The sequence below is a fragment of the Microtus ochrogaster genome, chromosome 15 (assembly GCF_000317375.1).
Source record: "Microtus ochrogaster isolate Prairie Vole_2 chromosome 15, MicOch1.0, whole genome shotgun sequence".
In the NCBI taxonomy this organism is placed as follows: domain Eukaryota; kingdom Metazoa; phylum Chordata; class Mammalia; order Rodentia; family Cricetidae; genus Microtus; species Microtus ochrogaster.
The window spans coordinates 19,121,130-19,134,836 of record NC_022017.1 but is presented as its reverse complement, the minus strand read 5'-3'; the positions used below and the strand labels follow the sequence as shown (position 1 = coordinate 19,134,836).

Here is a 13,707-nt window from a genome sequence, read left to right as displayed (position 1 = left end):
ATGAAAGCTCTTTTCTACATGCGTTCTTCTCAGCAACTCACTCAAAAGACAAAACAACAACAACAACAGACTTCTATTCATCCCCTTCAGTGGGTGGTATTCTTAGCCACTATACATTGACGCCACTATACATAGGAGTATATGGTGGAGGGAAATGCCTTCTACAAATGTTTCCCTTAAAGAAAATCTGAAAAGCATAAACGAACACTAAATCCAGGCTGATGAACTTCTGATTTTGCTTAGTTGTAGCTTAGAGTTAAGACTCAATGGAGTAATTTTAAACTGTGTGATCGCCCCCTGCTGGTCAATGTGTGTTAGTTGCTGAACAGACAGCCTACCTCCTTTAGTTTTATTGGAAAATTGCTGTGCTTTTTTTTTAGCCAGATAATGATAATTTATGTTTTAAGTCTTCTACATACATGTTTTTAATAATTTATACAATATATATATATATGCGTGTGTGTGTGTGTGTATGAAACCATATATGCAATGAAGTTAACAAGCATCTAAGCAACAAGAAATCATTTTTTTGGAATGAATCTCAGTAACACGTTTTTCTTTTAGGATGCCCCATTTAAGATGAGGGGATGTGTCATGAGCTTACATGAACTTACATTTTGTACCTTAGCTAAATTATCATTCATGTTTCCAAATGCTCAGAATTACAGGTTGTTAAGAAATACCAGTGAGTCCTGTACAGCCATCTCACTTCCCATGGAGCTATAGGCAAACACTTCAGTCTGAGGTTAGCCCGGCAGAGTTTCCAGGTCTCGTGACCTTCAAGTGACATTAATGTCTTTCTCTCAAGATGGAGAATGAATAACGGGGATGTTGACCTGACGAATGACCGATACAGTATGGTAGGCGGAAACCTTGTCATCAACAACCCTGACAAGCAGAAAGACGCTGGGATATACTACTGCTTGGCATCCAATAACTATGGGATGGTCAGAAGCACGGAGGCGACCCTGAGTTTTGGATGTAAGTAATCACCACCATTTTAAAGAGTGGGTTTATTGGTGAGGAATGGAATTCCAAGTGATTTGGTTATTGATAAAGGTCTATATAAATTGGGGTTTAATTCTGTGATGGTAATTATCTCAGCTTTTATCTTCCATGAAAAGTACTTCTCTTGGAGAGATCTTTCAGAGGTTAAGTACAGTAACTACTCTTCCGGAAGCACCAAGTTCAGTTCCTAGCACCCATGTTGAGTGGTTTACGACTGCTTATATCTCCAACTCCATGGCATTCAATGCCCTGTTCTGGCTTCCATGGGTAGAAAGCAAACACACCCACATACAGACACCTGCCAAATATGACATATATTTACACAAACATACACATACACACACGCACACACATATACATACACCTGTAGAATATCACATATATTTACACAAACACACACATGCATATACACACATACTCTCACATATAAGTAAAACTAAAAACTCTTGTCCCTATGAATATGAACCCTCCTACCTTATCATTCTAACCGTCGTGACTACGTGTGGCTTATTAAAGAAGTCACATGACCTGCTCATTTAGAGGTGGCAGGTTGTTGGTGGTGACATGAGGTACACGCTTGTGAAATTTCAATTAAGGTATGGTAATTCTGAGTGACTATCATGCTAAGTGTTCAGCAAAGAGAAAACAAAACAAAACGAGAAAGCAGGCTGCTGGCAAGATGTGCCATAGAAGAAGCCCATTGTACAGGGTAGTGTGATTTGTGTGGTAAGTTCAGCCGAGGCACAGCACTGTGAGTGTTGTAAAGATGATGGGAGAGAAAATGGGGCTAGATGGTGAGGAGTGCTGGACGGTTCTCTGCAATCTAGCATCGACAACGTGGTGCCAGCATGAAGGCCCTCACGGGGTGAGAATTATTAGGAAAAAATCTGAGATATGCAAAGTGCTCTGTACCTCTCCTAACCCCACCCCCATCCCTGAAATTATCTGGCTCTTCAGTGTTTAACTTCTGTGGGCTACAGCTATGTGGCTATTCACAGATTAATAAAGATGGGCTAGTTTAAGATGTAAGAGCTAACCAATAAGAAGCTAGAACTAACTAATAGGCCAAGCAGTAATTTAATTAATGCAGTTTCTGTGTGATTATTTTGGGAGTCTGGCCGGCTGGGAAACGAACAAGTGTATCCTACTACAAGACAGCATTACATTAAAAGGGGTGCTTATTACAGTAATACAACTCCAGTTTGTGATTTTATGTCGTTCTCAATCTTTGCTAAATACATTATAGGGTGAAAACCATGTTTCAAGAAAGCAGATCCATCACCAGGAAGGGTGAGACAGGTCAAGACACAAAGATATTAAAGCAATGAGCATTGTAGATAAAACACATCAAACTAGAAAAATAATTCAGTACTCGCACTGCACTAAAGCTTTTTATATTTAATTTTCAAAGAAAGCCAAGTTAAGAGACAAAAACACTCTTCTCTTACTGCAGTAGCATGGAAGCTAGAGAAATAACTTTAAGGTGGGACTGAGCATGTGAGTTTCTGTTCCACAAGCAGAGATAAACGGAGCTTTGCCAAGTTTAAATAAATGTCAAATGAGCAGGCTGGAAAGGGCACTCAGGTGCCATTAGCACCTCCAGTCCAGAGATGTGGCTTTGGGCTTTCCTCTGGGAAAGTATGTCAGGAAGAGCACACAGGTTTCCAGAGACAGGCAATGTGTTAAGCAGAGTTAAAAGTAGGTGTTGTGCTTTGGGTGTGGAGCACAAAAGAGAAAGAGAGGAAGAAATTAATGAGAACCATTTTCAGTCAAAGAAAGGAAGAACCTAGGCACTTAAGGATCAAGAAGTCAAACAAAATGTAAGTTTTAAGCACATAGAAAAAAGAGATTGGGGGCTGGGGGCTGGGCGGTGAGGATCACTTTCCCGTTGTCCCCTGCGTTCATTCCTCAGCTCCTTTCACCGAATCTCCAAGCATTGGCCAGAAGGGATGCACACCTGTTAGTTTCTGCAGCTCTTTGTCTTGGACTGACCTCGCTGTATCTCTCACTGGTCTTCACTGAGAACCTCCCTAACCCCAAAGGAACATTTTTAGGTTAGCCGGAAATTTCATGGCTGTCAGAACTGTGCAGGATGCTCTGAGTCCATGACGGAACTGGATGGCACGCGCCAATCCCAGCTGTGAAAACAAGTTGCTTTGTACGGGTGTCCAGAGCTAGCTCAGCTCTGCCATATCGTACATGCAAGTTACAGAAAGATCACACTTAACAAACATCTCTTTCTCCTGAGCAGAGCGAGCATTTTCCTTTTCCCTTTGAAAACTAGATCTCGACCCCTTTCCTCCTGAGGAGCGTCCGGAGGTGAAAGTGAAGGAAGGGAAAGGCATGGTGCTTCTCTGTGACCCTCCATACCACTTTCCAGGTAAGTGGGGTTTCCCGAACTATAGACCCCCTCAGGAAGGAAAGGCCATGGTGCTTCTCTGCCACCCTCTGTACTGCTTTCCAAGTAAATGGAGTTTCTAGAACTATAGACACTTCAGGAATTAAATCAGGACATCTGAGTGTTCTGGTAATGATAATATGCTAACAATTACTTAATTTATCTAACAATCATGGGCCATCATTAATTTAATGAGATTCATTCTTTGCATTTGTGCTGTGAACTTTTCCTGGGGGAGAAACATCTCACTATGGACAGGACATTCATCTAAGAAAGGATTTCACCCAAGACTAGCTTGGTGAAGCAGTGAGTTTAACTAGTATCCCTTAGCAGGACACGGGAGAGGTATCGTTTACATAAGCACGGAGAACAGCTACACCACTAAGGAAAACGCCTTTCCTCCAGGAGCCACTAACTCCCTATAAGATAATTATATGTTGGGAAGGGATGGAGCTTTGTGAGCCCTTCTAGAAAGTTAAGTGAATCAGCCTCAAGCAGAGTAAACACATCCAAGGAGAGTTCCTTAGACCACTGTCTGTACCATACCCAGAGTACAGCATTCTGCATGAGTGTCACTTTGTGGTCATCACTTATAAGTGGTTGTAGATGCTTTTCTATTTGGGTTCCTTAGTCACTTGGTCCTAAACCTAACGGTTTCTAGTCATTTTAGTTTATAAACAGTAGCTATGTTGGATTGTACCTTATTAAAGTTTCTACCACAAAAGAGAAATTGCGGAAGATTTTCCAGAACTTATGTTGAATATTCATAAATAGAAGAGCACTGAGGAATGATGTAAGATCCATCAGTTTTTCAGCTTCATATTTGCAATACACTGTGATTTATAAGTAAGCACTAGAAAAGGATAAAGACATGATAAATTATTAATGTCCTTAAAGTCACTGATCTATGAGAATAATTATGTACCTCAGAAAGGGAACAAAATTAAAAATCATCTGTTAAAAATTCAATTTTGAATACATATTTCTTTCATTAGATATGGTTAAAAGAACGGTTGTTATAAAATATATTCACAGTCTTGTTTTCATTTGTTTCATATATTCCCTGAAAAAGAAATATGTTTTGTGTTCTTTATATTTTAAATGTGACTTAAAACATATCCATAGAAAATGAAACAGAACACTCTGCTATACGTAATTTTGTGTGGAATGCACTGACTTTGTATGTATTCCTAGACATATAGACATCTATATTTCATACAAAATTATGCACATATATTACATGTAAATTTTCATTTATGTGAAATTTCATTATGTATATATGAAAATTATACATATATTTTCTTATAAAATACTTGTAATTTTCTCTGTACTCCAAAAAAAAAAAAACCAATTAATTAGCTCATATAGGAGGGGCCTATGTAAGTGTTTCAGCAGGATTCCATCAGAGAGTAGATTTTTGCTGAGGAACTGCCGAAAACATGAGCAAATCCCTCTCCTCTTCATAGTATTTCCCACAAACAAGGCAATGGCTACCCAGTGACTCAACAATGGGTGAGCTCCATTGACTAAGAAACCCCTGTGAGCACTTCCCCCTCTCCTAGACACTGCTCATTTCAGAGGACACCCCAGTGGAACAGAACAATAAAAGCCACCAGCCCTCAGAGACCCTCTGCTGTGACAGGAGTACCTAAAGGTACAGGATAAAAGAGAGGGAGAAGAAGAGGAAGGGGTAGGGGATAATTTAGATTTTAGAAGGGGCCTTGGCAGGAAGGAATTCTTGACTAAAACCATACAGATGTGAAGGAGCCAATGGTATAAGCATCTGAGATGACATTCCAGAAGGGAGAGGCAACAAGAGCAAAGGCTGAGGTAGGACCCTGGGTGCAATGCAAGGCAGAGTATCTGCAGCAGAGGGATGGCATAGAAGGCAGTAAGAAATGCAAATGGAGGTTCCAGGAGCTGTGCTGTGGAGAGAATATCATGGAAGGCAGTAAGACATGCAATGGAGGTTCCGGGAGCTGTGCTGTGGAGGACCTTATCATGCATGCATAGGAACCCTGTGCTTTAACTTTTAGTGATATTTGCACTCAGAATGTTGAACAGAGGAGTTCAATGTTGAACACCACATGACATGAGTGGTTACCACTTTAAGGTGGTTAGAGCAGGGTTCTCAAACTGGGGGTTGCACCTTCTCAGGGGTTGTACATCAGATTCATAACAGTAGCAAAATTAGGAGGAAATTCCTTTCCCCCCTTTGCTTGATATTTTGTTTTCTAAATTTATCACATACAATATTGTTATGGTTTGAATGTAATTGGCCCCATAAGCTCATAGGGAGTGGCACTTTTGGGAGGTGTGACCTTGTTGAAGAAAGTGTGTCACTGTGGGAGCGGGCTTTGAGGTCTCTTTTGCTTAAGTGTCATAGTCTACTTCCTGTTGCCTTCTGATAAAGATGTAGCCAGCACCATGTCGACCAGCATGCTGCCATGCTCCCCGCCATGATGGTAATAATGATAATAGGTTAAACCTCTGAAACTGTAATCCATTTCCTCAATTAAACTCTTTATAAGTTTGTAAGAGTTGCTGTGGTCACAGTGTCTCTTCACAGCAGTAGAAATCCTAAGACAAATATATTTTATAGTGTCCTTTCCACTTCCCAGATTAGTGCTTCTCCAATCCTCTCCACCCCCTACCTACTTAACTTCATATTCTCGTTCCCTTCCTCCCCCTTCCATTTTTCCTCCCTTCCCCTCTCTCTGTTTGCCTCTCTTCCTGAAAACAAAAGCAGCAAAAAGTTAATACACAATAACCCCCCCCCAGAAAAGACAAAAAGTAACAAAACAAAATACATACAGATACACACACTCAAACAAAGAAACATAGAATAGATTTTATGTTTGTCAATTACTCCTGGGCATGAAGACTAACCTGGAGTGTGGTTGATGCACCAAGTAACAGTAACAAGGCACTGGAATAAAACTTATTTTCCCATTCCCATCAGATATCAATTGTAAATAGCTTCTTTTGGGGGCTGAGACTTGGGCCCACTTCTATTTCTCACTTCTTGGATTTATTGTTGATCAAACTTATGCAAGTCTTATGCATGCCATAACAATTCCTGTGAGCTTATGTATGTATCAGTCCTGCTGTGTCTAGAAGATACTGTTTCCTTGGTGACATCTGCCACCTCTGGTTCTTATAATCTTTTTTTTTTTCTCCTTTTCCCCTTTGAGCCCAGAGTCTTGACAGAAGGCATTTGATTAAGGCTGAGTGCTCCAAAGTCTCTCATCATCTGTACATTGTCTACTTGTGGGACTTGGTGTCAGTACTGTACTGCAAGAAGAAGCTTTTATGATGAGGGCTGAATGAGGAAATGATTTAAGTTTATATCAGAATATCATTACAAATAATTTTATTGCTGTGTTCCTTTAGCAGAATATTAGTTATGTGTTGTCTTAGGGTTTCTGTTGCTGTGAAGAAAGACCATAACCAAAAAGCAAGTTTGGGAGGAAACAGTTTGTTCAACTTACTCTTCCTCTTCATTGCTCACGAGCAAAAGAAGACAGGACAGGAACTACAGAGGCCATGGCAGGGCCCGGGATGGCAGGGGGAGTTGTTGCTTACTGGCTTGCTTCCCATGACTTGCTCAATCCACTTTCTTAAAGAACCCCAAACCACTAGCCCAATGAAATGAAAAGAAGATTGTTGAGACTCTCGAAAGTACTAGCTATAGATGATTGATAGATACAGAAAGATAGATTCAGTTGTTCACCATGACAATTATATTCTTGAGAATATGGTAGTTATGAGAAAATATCTCAACTTCTAATATTTACAGATTTGTAGCCACTGACAGTTGACTTGTAATTAGGAAGCAGAAACTTTATTTTCAGAGAAAAGCTTAATATTTAGTGGGCAATATCTTCTTCTAGATGACCTTAGCTACCGCTGGCTCCTGAATGAATTCCCTGTATTTATCACAATGGACAAGCGAAGGTTTGTGTCTCAGACCAGTGGCAATCTCTACATTGCAAATGTTGAGGCTTCTGATAGAGGCAACTACTCCTGCTTTGTGTCCAGCCCTTCTATTACAAAAAGTGTGTTCAGCAAGTTTATACCCCTCATTCCAATACCTGAACGTAAGTATTTTATTTGTTATGCTGTTTTTGCAGTTATCTGTTTAAAGTGCATTTATAATAATGACTCATTGTCTTCCTGTGGAGGGCAGCATATAGTGTATGCTGGAGGGAAGACTTAGTCTTTAGCTTCTGAAGTTCGGTTTTACTCAGTAAAGTTTCCCAAAAATGGGTGAGTTTATGTTCATCACTTGCAGGTTAGGAAGTATATGGAAGGTTGATTCATTGGTTCAGGGCCCTACAGAATTGTCACAGAGATGACTGGGATCTGCTTTCTGTTTCATGACCATTTTTACTCTCTAGTGCATTTGTAATGAAACTAAACACTTAAGTCAAATTTTTTAAAAAAGTAATTAGATAATTAGAAAAAATTATTTTGGGAACTATTTACATGGTACAAGTTAAAAGAAACCATCGCTATTTGTGCTTTAAGTAAATTAGTGTATATTACTGTGGCCTGTGTGCTGGGGTCTTTCTCCAACTCCATCTTTTTTTTTTTTTTTTTTTTTTTGGTTTTTCGAGACAGGGTTTCTTTGTAGCTTTGGTGCCTGTCCTGGAACTAGCTCTTGTAGACCAGGCTGGCCTCGAACTCCCAGAGATCCGCCTGCCTCTGCCTCCCGAGTGCCGGGATTAAAGGCGTGCGCCACCACCGCCTGGCTCCAATTCCATTTTTAATTTCAAATTTTTTCCATAATATTTTAGCACTCCTTGAGGTGCGCTTTATCACATCACAGCTTGTGTGTTTCCCTTATCCCATCTTCACCCCAGCTCTTCTGCTACTTTAGGAGTGAAGAGTACCCTCTTCAAAACGGTCCTGTTTGCTTCCTCTCCTTCCGGAGCGTGGGAAGTGCCACCGGCATTCCCTCTTCACTTCTTGTAAGGAAACAGTCACTTGATATTCAGCAAACACTGCTGACGTTCTGGCTGGACAGCCCTGGCCACAAGGCTAAACGAGCTGTCTGGAAAGGGGCCTTGCTCACCTCTCCCACTCGGTTTCACGTTTGTGTCTACCCTCTGTCTTCTACCCATTTTCTTACTTCCTGTCTCAGCGGCGCACCGATGTCACACCTTCTACAGTCAACCCCTTCGGTGGTCCTGGCTCACGCCCCACCTGGTTCAGGGCGACAGCACATGGCTCGTTTCTTTTCCTTTACCATGTCAGGATCCTGTCTTCTCCCTCACTGTGTTCTTTCCTAGTCAGTGAAGGCCATCTGGAAAAAGCCTAAGAAACTCACATTCATTCAATCAAAGGACAGTTTTCAGTGCCCATTCTTTTTGATATATGACATTTTTTATCCACCTCTCAAAGAGTTCCTTCTCCTTTCCTCAAGGCTTGCCTCCCCCCTCCGGCAAGCATGAATCACAAGATGTCCCTCTTCCCCATACCCCTCTGCCATTGTTTCTAGATATTCTCCCTGAACTACACATTTTCAGAGGTGTTCATGTAAATTCACGTCTCTAATTTTTTTCTTGTGTTTAGACTTTAGTTATATCTTCATCCTAGACTTGTCCCCCAAAGCGCTCCAGGATGCTGAGTGCTCATGACATGCTCACTACTGTCCCAGCAAAACCACTTCTTCCTCCTAGCCTTCTTCAGCCTGATTGGCCATAACATAACTGCTTGTGTTTCCTAACAAGTGACATTTGCATTTATCAGTTCTTTCCTTCCTTTGATGCTCAGAGCAGCTAACCCTGTGGCTTTTAGTTAAATCAGTACGTAAGCCACTGGAAAGTTCTGAGAAAAAAAATGCAATGCAGATTCTGACTCCAAAAGGCTTAAAATGGGCATCAAGGTCTCACTTTGAGCCAAGGGTAAGAACTATACTACTCTTACCAAATCCCACTACTGATTACTATTAACAAAACTGATCTCAAAACTTCTGATTCGGGTTTGGGGCCTTCCATGCTATGCAGTCAGCTTTTCTTTAGGTTGTATATTTTAACGTCCTTTGGCTTCCTCTGTGTTTTCTTTAATTCTGAGCTTTGTAATGAACTGATTCAGTTCAGTTTTTACTTTTGCTTAGGATTCCCATATCCGCTCTGACATTCTGAATCCCTTATTTGCTGACCCCTCTTTTAGACTAATTATTTGGTTTTGCCTTCTGTGTTGCTGTGGTATGTCTGTTTGTTTATTTGTATGCGGTATAAAGTACACACGCATGTTTTGGTGGATAATAACACATTAAGCTTTTTGGAGTCTGGTTTGTCGGCACATATTTCAGGGCCTGTGGTGTGATGCACAATGATGGCACATGGTATCTGTAATGTCACCTTACCACTCTAAGAGTAAGAACGGTCATGTTATAGTCATGGCCTCGCTCTCGTTTCTGTTGCTCCATTTCCTCGGTTTCTGAGGATAATTCCTTCTTCCATTTTCTCCTTGCTTAATGCACCTCTTTCTCCCCCTTTCTTCTCTTTTCTCTTCCAATTTTCATATTCCCATTTCACTCTTCTTGTTCTACCTTCTCAAGTGCCTTATAGGACTTCTTACAGCGTTTCGTATGTATTCGACGCCCCCTTAATGGGACCTTGAAACTCTGTAGCTCATTTAGTGTAACTAGTTACAGGTGATTGTGTGATGGAATTTCCACTTGCACACATTGTGCATAAACAAATCTATATATTGGGACACCAACAATATCTATATCGAGAAAAAACTTTTAGTATTGGTGCAGTTCTAAACTACAAAATTTCATGATGCTAAAAAGGAAAAAAAATGCATTGTGAATAATATACCGTGGGTGTCTGTGTTTTCTTTTCTTTTTAATATTAGGAACAACAAAGCCATATCCTGCTGATATTGTAGTGCAGTTTAAGGACATCTATACCATGATGGGCCAAAACGTGACTTTAGAGTGTTTTGCTCTTGGAAAGTAAGTGTGCTTGTGCTTTTCACTGACATGCATCAAAACAGAGAAAGTTTTGTGCCATCTCAGAAAAGAAATGATGCAAGAGCTGGCTGTAAGTGCCAGGCAGTCTTCTTTAAACCCTGCGGATCTGGACATTTTATACCTTCTCTTCCTAGCCCTGTTCCTGATATCCGGTGGCGGAAGGTGCTAGAGCCAATGCCTAGCACGGCTGAGATAAGCACCTCGGGGGCTGTTCTCAAGATCTTCAATATCCAGTTGGAAGATGAAGGCATCTATGAATGCGAGGCTGAGAACATCAGAGGAAAGGACAAGCACCAGGCAAAAATTTATGTTCACGGTACGTATTTTAATTTTCCACGATCGCCGTCAATGTCTCATTCAAAGACTCTTCCTTACTTGAAGAACTATCACAGAATAATTATTTGAAAGCATGATTGTTCAGATAAGTTAGATGTTTGCCTTATGTAATTACATCTACAACTCTGAGTTACAGCCAATATGAATGTATACTTTTGATATCATGATTATAATAATAGACTGATAGTTGTTGGTGATTTTAAATGTTGCTCATTTAATCCTCTATTATTCTCTTTTCTTCGGTATTTTTATTTTTAGAAGAACCTATGCATTATGGCTTAAAGTCTGAGTCAGAGGTTTGCAAGGTTTAATAGGCCTCAAAATTCCCTGAGGGGCTTGTTAAAGTACTGGCTGTTGGGCCTTCTTTAGAATTCCTGACTCGGAAGGATACCATGAGCCTCAGAATATGTATTTCTGAAAACTCCCCAGGTGCTAGAGAACCCCTGGTGTAAAGAATCATCTCTTTCTACTTTAACAAAATTATTTTGGTGCAAGTACTTAATCCTCACCCACCATACTAAGCATATCTGGGAAGACAGATTTTTTTTTTTTTTTTGGAATTCTTGAAATTTATTTTTTTTCTTAAAATTAACTAAATTTTATTTATGTGTATGGGTGTTTTGCCTGCATGTATTTATGTATATGATATGTGCCTGGTTCCTGCAGAGGCCAGAAGGGGTGTGAGATTCCCTGGAACTACAGTTACTTAGGGTAATTAGTGCCATGTGCGTACCGAGAATTTGATACAGTCTCCTACAAGAGCAACAAGTGCCCTTAATCACCGAGCCATCTCTCCAGGCTCAGAACGTTAGAACTTAGTGAGGCTGAAGTCATCATTACATCTTTCCATAGTATGGAATAAGCAACTAGGTTTCAATAAATTCGTTCTGATTTTCTGTTTTTCCTGTGTGATGGTCTCCCTTTATATCCCCAGAGATCCTGTAACTCCCTACCTAGACCAGACTGAACTCGAACTCATAGCAATCCACCTCTGTCTCCTCTGTCTCCTGCTGTTTTGTTGTCCACTCTGGTTAATGCTCAGTTTATCTTCTGCTAGTTTATCTCAAACACAAATTTTGACAGAGTCATCTGGAATCTAAAAAGGTTTGTCTCCATGTCCAGTTGTATTCCGCCATAATTCACTCCAGTTTGTTCCATGAGGATTTCTCTACTAAAGCCTTTCTTCTATGATCACCCAGAAGCTGATCATTTCTTGGTGCCATCTGATCAGATGACAGCATCAGCGGTCACTCTTGATCCACATCTCCTCTTTCTGTGCCTCCTTGTCTGTGCTCGGCGCCTGTACCCTACACTTCATTTATATGTACCACTCCCATTTCCCCTTCAGAGTCCTCCTGTTTATACCACTCCACTTAGTGATCAGTCAGCAACTGATCTTCTCTGTATCCTTTTTCTTGTTCCATCCCTGAGCATGGTTCTACAGCTTGGAGATATTTCCCCAAACTCCAGACTTGAATACCCAATGTCATTAACACGACACGTCAAGTGTATGTGAAATGGCTTCTAAGGAAAACAGCTATAGGTTCTCTGAATGTCTTGAATAATATTACCACTTTTGGACTGGATCTGTGAATTATAGATTAAGGTTTTTCAATGCATTTAAAAAACTTTTCTCCAGGTTTGCAGCAGAGTAAGATTCTAAACAGTCAAATATCTAAGGCACTGAAAGGATCATTGTGACAGAACACGCATTTGTATGAGGTTGTTTACAATAAGTTCATTTATCCTTTACTGGGAAGATACCTTAATTTTTGTTTGTATGTTGAAGCAAACTATCTTTAAAGTCTATATAATAAAACCACATACAAAATTAACTGAGGTGATTCAATTATTTATTCTTATTACTTGTGTTATGTTTAGTGATGTCAATATGTCACCTTGGGGGACCAAGGTAGCAAAGATGCCATTAAAGTATTGAAGAGATTCTACGCAAAATAAAACGTGTATTCAACTAGCAAATTCACTAGCATTGAACCTCTGAAAGTTCTCCCTATATGTTACAAATGGTTAGTGAAAATAGGAAGTTAAATCAGATTGTATACTGCATAGTATGCATAAAGAGACATTTGTTTATCTATGTATTGGTTCAGTGTTAATAATCTGGGAGCTCAGAAAATATTTTCTGATTTCATATACATATATATATATAAGTACGTATATGAACATGTATATGTGCACTATATATATTGCTAGTAATATATATTACTAGCAATATGTGTATATATATATGTATATATATATTACTAACAATATGTGTATGGTATTTTCCAGAGAAAATAAATATAACACAAGGTTTAATTTTTAATTTTTAATAAAAAGGAAATGGTCTACTCCATTAAGAGTTCTATCTATCTATCTATCTATCTATCTATCTATCTATCTATCTATCTATTTCTTGTCTTAGTTTGTACTATATACTTATGTCTTTGGGCTGCTTAGATAATTGAAATGCTTGACAAGAGTGATTTTTCATGTAGAAAGATTCTTTTTTTTTTGAGGATATTTTTAGCATTTTTTTTATCGGCCAAGTATATGAAAGTAAAAACTGAGACTGAAGTCCATTTCACTCAATCAAGTGATAATATATATATATATATATGATAGCCTTTACATGATAGAGTATTTAAACATAGCTCTTTTAAAATCTCAATTGTAATTTTGTCATATCCAAAAGATTCAAGTTATTAAGGGACAAATCAATTAATTTAATATTTATCTTCAATTAACTTTTGAATTTGTAAATAATAAAAAGAATTAACTGGGCTGGAAAGATGCTCCAGAAGTTAAAAGTACTTCTTTCTCACTCATAGGACTGGAATTCAGTTCTCAGCCCCCCATATCTGGTAGCTGCAACTGCCTATAGCTTCAGCTCCAGGGGACCCAGTGCCCTCTGGGCTTTGGTAGCACCTGCATGCATATGGTGCACATGAAATCATACAGGCAGGCACACAATGCA

General features: G+C 39.5%; 1 protein-coding gene across 3 annotated transcripts in view; it reads left to right on the top strand.

Moving 5' to 3' along the window:
- Cntn1 (contactin 1) overlaps positions 1–13,707 on the top strand; it is a 283,386-nt gene that overhangs the window by 173,329 nt on the left and 96,350 nt on the right. For all 3 annotated transcript variants that reach the window (XM_005354313.3, XM_005354312.3, XM_005354314.3), the window contains exons 5-9: positions 809–981; positions 3,293–3,388; positions 7,300–7,506; positions 10,277–10,376; positions 10,529–10,710. In XM_005354313.3, the coding sequence (XP_005354370.1) occupies positions 809–981; positions 3,293–3,388; positions 7,300–7,506; positions 10,277–10,376; positions 10,529–10,710 (758 nt within the window). The remainder of the gene's footprint in view (positions 1–808; positions 982–3,292; positions 3,389–7,299; positions 7,507–10,276; positions 10,377–10,528; positions 10,711–13,707) is intronic.